Consider the following 6,840-nt stretch of genomic DNA (forward strand, 5'->3'; position numbering starts at 1 on the left):
GGCTTACCCTTCCTTCAGTCTCTGCTCCATAGTTAATCTCCGCAACTCCTCCCGTGGGTATTTGATTGATTGGGAGACTTTTCATGACTGCTTCTATTACTTTAGGAGTTATGTAGCTGTTTAAATGGTTTATCTGATACTGATTAACTTTGGTACTTAGTATACATCTAGAAAATTATCCATTTTATCAAGATTTTACAGTTTTGTTGAGTATAGACTTTTGTAGTAGGATCTGATATTTTATGAATTTCTTCATTTTCTGTTGTTATCTCTCTTTTTCATTTCTGATTTTGTTAATTTGGATACTGTCTCTGTGTTCTCCAGTTAGTCTTGTTAAGGGTTTATCTATCTTGTTGATTTTCTCAAAGGACAAGCTCCTGATTTTGTTGAGTCTTTCTATAGTTCTCTTTGCTTCTATTGGTTGATTTAAGCCCTGAGTTTGATTATTTCCTGATGCCTACTCCTCTTGGGTGTATTTGCTTCTTTTTGTTCTAGAGCTTTCAGATGTGCTGATAAGCTGCTAGTGTTTGCTGTCTCCAGTTTCTTTTTGGAGGAACTCAAATGTATGAATTTTCCTCCTAGTATTGTTCCCATGATGTCCCATAAGTTTAGATATCTTTTGTGTTTATTTTCATTAAATTCTAAAATATCTTCAATTTCCTTCTTTGTTTCTTCTGTGATGAAGTTATGATTAATAGAGACTTACTTGTTCAGCTTCCATGTATATGTGGGTTTTCTATCATTTTTGTTGTTATTGACGGCCACCCTTAGTCTTGGTATATCTAAAGGATACTAAAGTTTATTTCAAACTTCTTTTATCTTCTGAGGCCTGTTTTGTGATGGATTATATGATCAATTTTGGAGAAGGTATTATGAATTACTAAGAAAAAGCTACATTATTTTGTTTTAGGGTGAAATGAACTACAGTTATCTGTTAAATAAATTTTATTCAGAGCTTCTGTTAGTTTCACAATGTCTCTATTTACTTTCTGTTTCTGTGATCTGTTCAGTTGTGAGAGTGCACTTTTGAAGTCTCCCATTATTATTATGCAAGTTTCAATGTGTGCTTTTTTTTTAATAACAATTCTTTCACAAATCCTTGCATTTGGGGTTTTGACATTCAGAATTCAGTATTCATCTTGGCTGATTTTTCTTTTCAGGAATATTAAGTATCCTTCCTCATGTTTTATGATAACTTCTGGTTGAAAGTCGAATTTATTCAGTTTTTGAATGGCTACTCCAGCATGATTCTTGTGAACATTTGCTTGGAAATTTTTTTTCCAGCCCTTAACTCTGAGTCATGTCTATCTTTGTCACTGAGATGAATTTCCTGTGTTGTTCAAAATGCTGGTTCCTGTTTATATATCCATTCTCTTAGTCTATGTCTTTTTATTTGGGAGTTGAGTCCAATGATATTTGGAGTTAATAGTGACCAGTGATTGTTGTTTCTGTTATTTTTTTGTGAGAGATAGAATTATGTTTGTGTCGCTATCTTCTTTTGGGTTTCTTGTAAGCAAATTAATTTATTGCTTTTCTGGGTGTAGTTTACCTCCTTGTGTTGGAGTTTTCCATCTATTATTTATTCTAGGGTTGGATTTGTAGAAAGATATTTTGTAAATTTGCTTTTTTTTTCATCGAAAAATTTGCTTTCTCTATCTATGGTATTTGAGAATTTTGCTGGGTTTTGTAGCCTTGGGTGACACTTTTGTTCTCTTAGCAACTGTATGACATTTGCATAGGAGTTTCTAGCTTTTAGAGGCTCAGTTGAGATATCTTGAGTAATTCTGATAGGTCTGCTCTTATATGTTATTTGACCTTTTTCTCTTATCACTCTTCATATTCCTTCTTTGTTTAGTGTATTAGATGTTTTGACTATTATGTGATGGGAGGAATTTCTTTTATGGTCCAAATTGAATTTGGTGTTTTGTAGGCATCTTTTATGGTCATGGGCATCTCTTTTTTTATGTTAGCAAAGTTTCTACTTTAACTCTTTTGAAGATATGTGCTGACCCTTTAAGTTGGGAAATTTTGCTCTGTTTTACACTTATTACTTTTAGGTTTGATCTTCACATTATGTCCTGGACTTCCTGGATGTTTTTGGTTAGGAGCTTTGAACATTTTGAATTTTCGTTGACTGTTGTTTATTGACTGTTGTGACTTGTATTGGTTTTATTTGGTATCTTCTACACTTCAAATTCTCCTATCTTCTGCATTCTGTTGATGATGCCTGAATTTTAAATACTGATCTCTTTCCTAGGTTTTCCATCCCCAGGGTTGTGTCTTTTTTTTGGTTTCTTTATTGTGTCTATTTCCATTTTTTAGATCCTGGATAGTTTTTTCAATTCCTTTTCCTGTTTTTTGTGTTTTCCCATATTTCATTAAGGGATTCATGAGTTTCCTCTTTAAGGACTTCTATCATTTTAGATATGTTCTCCTTTATTTTGTTTAAAGGAGTTATTTATTTCCTTCTTAAAGCACAGCATCATGAGATGTGAGTTTTAGATCAGATTCTTACTATTCAGGTGTGTTGGGGTATCCAGTGCTTGCTTTGATGAATGAACTGGGTTCTAAGACTGCCTGGTTTCTGTTGCTTGGGTTTTTGCACTTGCCTCTCACTATTTGGTTATCTCTGGTGTTAACAGGTCTTTCTATCTCTGACTGGAGCTTGTCCGTTTTGTAAGCCTGTGATTTTGTGAGCTTAGGTTTGTCATCCCTTCTGGGAGCAATTTGTCTCCAGGCAGAATTGAAGTGTGGAAGGCTGTGGCACAGGGTCATCACCTTGGGACCAATGGAACCTGGATCATGTCCCTGGTTGCACCTCTGTTCTTGGCTCTGCTGTACCACAGATATGTACCACTTGGGCCAGGTATTGAGATGGTAGTGGTGGTCTCACTAGTGAGCCTAAGCTTATCAGCATTCTTAGGGGACAAGTTATCACTGGTCAGGATTAAGTGGGCAAGAGCTATGGCACAGAGTCAGCTTTCAGACATGGGTGGAAACCTGAAGTCACATTATATTTATTAACATCATATGTTAATATGAAAAAATGTCTCACCTTTGTATCTTTGCTTAAGTAGACATCCATTCAACCACCAATACATCTAACCACTCATCCAATAACTAATTCAATTTTATTCTCTTATGCTAGTTACAAACAGAGTGGCTCTTAAAATCACTTATGTACGAGGCATAGTTACCTTCTTTCACTCTTTATTTTCTATAGGAAAACGGATGTGTGTGGGACACAGCCTTGTCAGCATGGAGTTGTTTCTTTTCCTGACCACCATTTTACAAAATTTCAAACTGAAACCTTTGGTTGACCCAAAGGACCTGGATATAACACCAGTATGTTCTACATTTTCTACAATTCCTCCAACTTTCCAGATGCGCTTTATTCCTGTCTAATGAAGATAAGAAAACTGAAAGGAAAATGAAGAAAGTTCTTGCTGTGCCGATTTTCTCAATCACCCACAGAAGTCTTTATTTACCACTGCCCCAGAAAATGCACTGTATGCTTCCTTCCTCTCACAGTTTCTGTACTTTAATTGCCCAAGGATGACAGTTCTCCCTTATAAAGTTTCTGAAGTCAATGTAAAAGATCCTGAGGAAAAATGTCACTGCAAATAATAGGGTTCGACTGATATACACTATGTTTTTTATTAGATATTTTCTTTATTTTCATTTCAAATGATATTCCCTTTTCAAATTTCCCCTCCAAAAAAACCCCCTGTTCACTCCCCCCTCCTCCTGCTCACAAACCCACACTTTCTGATTCCTGGAACTGGTATTCCCCTACACTAGGGCATAGAACCTTCACAGGACAAAGGGCCTCTCCTCCCATTGATAATCAAAAAGGTCATTCTCTGCTACATATGCAGCTGGAACCATGAGTCCCACCATGTGTACTCTTTGGTTGGTGGTTTAGTCCCTGGGAGCTCTGAGAGTACTAGTTAGTTCATATTTTTGTTCCTCTTAAGGGACTATAAACCTCTTCAGCTCCTTGTGTCTTTTCTCTAGATGCTTCATTGGAGACCTTGTGTTCAGTCCAATTGATGACTGCGGACCTCTGCTTTTGTGTTAGTCAGGCACTGGCAGAGCCTCTCAGGAGACAGTTATATCAGGTTCCTGTCATCCAGCACTTGCTGAAATCCATAATAGTGTTTGGGTTTGGTGATTGAATAAGCGAAGGAGTCCAGCCTCTGGAATGTCACTCCTTCAGCCTCTGCTCCACACTATTTCTCTATAACTCCTTCTATGGGTATTTTGTTCCCCCTTATAAGAAGGATTGAAGTATCCACACATTGGTCTTCCTTCTTCTTGAGCGTCATGTGGTTTGTGGATGGTTTCTTGGGTATTCCATGCTTCTTGGCTAATAATCTCCTATCGGTGAGTACATACCATGTGTGTTCTTTTATGATTGGGTTACCTCACTCAGGATGATATTCTCCAGATCCATCCATTTCCCTAAGAATTTCATAAATTGTTTTTAATTGCTGAGTAGTACTCCATTCTGTAAATGTACCACATTTTCTGTATCCATTCCCCTATTGAGGGACATCTGGGTAGTTTGCAGCTTCTGGCTATTATAAATAAGGCTGTTATGAACATAGTGGAACATGTGTCATTATTACACATTGGTGCATCTTCTGGGTATTTGCCATGGAGTGGTGTAGTGGGTTCTCATGTAGTACTTTGTCCAGTTTCCTGAAGAATCACCAAACTGATTTCCAGAGTGGTTGCACTTGCCAGCAATCTCACCTGCAATGAAGGAGTGTTTCTCTTTCTCCACAACCTTACCAGCGTCTACTGTTACAACCCTGAGATTCTACCTAACACCAGTTAGAAGGGCTAAGAACGCTGTTTCTAAACCCATTTTGGGAGATCCTAAGGGCAAAACCAAAAATTGAGCTCTGATCTCCACATAAGCCTTATAACTTCACACACACACACACACACACACACACACACACACAGCCTCTACTCTTCCTCTGTAAATACATATTTGAAAGAATTTATTGGTGAGGATGATATGAGAAATCTCTTTAGAAAGGGATCACCTAAAGTTATTCGAAATATTTACATTTGAAACAGATAAACTGTGTCCAGGAATAGCTTCACACTCTGTAGAAACAAGGGTGGAATACAATGGCAGGGTGAGGCCACTCCTGCTTTGTTGTTGCGCCGCTCAAAATTAAAACATTTTAAATCTGTTTCAAAATACAAAAACATTTTATATTCATCTTCTATCACAAACTTTATTAAATTCATTGCTTTCCTATTTCTATTTTATCTCTAAGCCTCTCTATGTATTCTAGCAACAATAACAGTCACAGGAAACATCATATTTTATTATTTTTAATTGCTATAATTCCTTCCCATATCATTGAGAATTATTAAATGAGAAGACATTGGCAAAGGCAAATCCATTTGAAATGACGTAAGTCATGAAATCAGCACAGTTCCAGCATAGCTGCGGGTATGGCTGAAATCTGTCCTTCTATCTCTAACTTTTGGGTTCCTGTTCCAATGTTGCACTCCTGGGAACTTTCTGCATTCTGATTTTGTGTCTTTTTCTGGGAAAATTATGTCTGAATCTTTTGGGAAAATTCTAAAATTAACTTTATCTGGTCATTATTTGGAAGTCTTCCTTATGCTGTGGAGATAAGCAGACAGCTAAATGCGGCCATTACTCTAGGAACCGGCTTTTGGTATCTCCACCTGTGCAAACTCTAACAGTACAATTGGTGAAGGATAAACAGAGAAAATTGACAAACTCTGTCCAGAATATTTAACAGATTGATGGTCTCTCTCTCTCCCTCTCTCTCTCTATCTCTCTCTCCTCTCATCTTCTCTCACTCTTTTCTCTCTCTCTCTCTCTCTCTCTCTCTCTCTGTATGTATTGAATTTATAATGAAATTGTAGTATAAAGTTAAGTGTTCATACAGAATGAACCTCTAAAGGAATAAAAATGAGTAAATAATATAGATTGACTAAAGTAAAACTTTTTCTTGCTTTTAGAGTATATGATGTAACATATAGAAGAAGTTAGTTATTAGTATTTTCTAATCATAAAAATACTACTTTAAATATATTCTGTTTATTTGAAGTACATTTAAACTATAAACACATCCACCCTAGGAGAGTAAATGTCAGGAAATCGTCAGCCTAGGGCTGAAATTAAAGAAAATGAGGATAAACGAAACAAAAATAAACAAAACCCAAAGTTGATTCTTTGAGAAAATCAACAATATATATAAACCCCTTTCCAAACTAACTAATGGGCACAGAAATAGTATCCAAATTAACAAAATTAGTAAGGAAAAGGAAGACAAAACAACTGAAATTATGGAATACAAAAGAGTCATTAGATGCTAGTACAAAAGCTTATACTCAACAAACTGGAAAATTTAGATGAAAAGGATGATTTTCTAAACAGATAACATGTACCAAAGTTAAATCAAGAGCAGGTAACCTATCTAAGCAGTCCCATATTCCCTAAGGAAATAAAAATAGTAATTAAGAACTTCCCAGCCAAAATAAGCCCAAGACCACATGGTTTTGGGGCAGAATTGTACCAGACCTTCAAAGAGAAGCTCATACCAATACTCCTTAAACTATTCCATAAAACAGAAACAGAAGGAGCACAAACTGTAGGCAGCTGCTTGGACGATAAAATCCAAGATGGCGCCGGTTCCTGATACACTGTAGCAACAGACTATTCCACTGCGCATGCGGCCCTCCCGAGCGGGTGTATACTGCGCATGCGCCTCTACCGAGCAGGTGTATGCTAATGAGGGTTTGCCGGGGAACCAATCCAGGAGGACTTGGCAGCTCAAGCTC

General features: G+C 36.9%; 2 protein-coding genes across 17 annotated transcripts in view; one reads left to right on the forward strand and one right to left on the reverse strand.

Moving 5' to 3' along the window:
• Nucleotides 1-3,506, forward strand: part of LOC116073008 (cytochrome P450 2C40-like) — a 48,925-nt gene extending 45,419 nt beyond the window's left edge. For both annotated transcript variants that reach the window (XM_031344661.1, XM_031344656.1), the window contains one exon: nt 3,224-3,506. In XM_031344661.1, coding sequence (XP_031200521.1) covers nt 3,224-3,405 — 182 coding nt within the window. In that variant the 3' untranslated portion in view covers nt 3,406-3,506. The remainder of the gene's footprint in view (nt 1-3,223) is intronic.
• Nucleotides 1-6,840, reverse strand: part of Fhit (fragile histidine triad diadenosine triphosphatase) — a 1,878,988-nt gene that overhangs the window by 578,594 nt on the left and 1,293,554 nt on the right. The gene's annotated exons all lie outside the window — the stretch shown is intronic.

This window comes from Mastomys coucha, unplaced genomic scaffold, assembly GCF_008632895.1.
Source record: "Mastomys coucha isolate ucsf_1 unplaced genomic scaffold, UCSF_Mcou_1 pScaffold10, whole genome shotgun sequence".
In the NCBI taxonomy this organism is placed as follows: domain Eukaryota; kingdom Metazoa; phylum Chordata; class Mammalia; order Rodentia; family Muridae; genus Mastomys; species Mastomys coucha.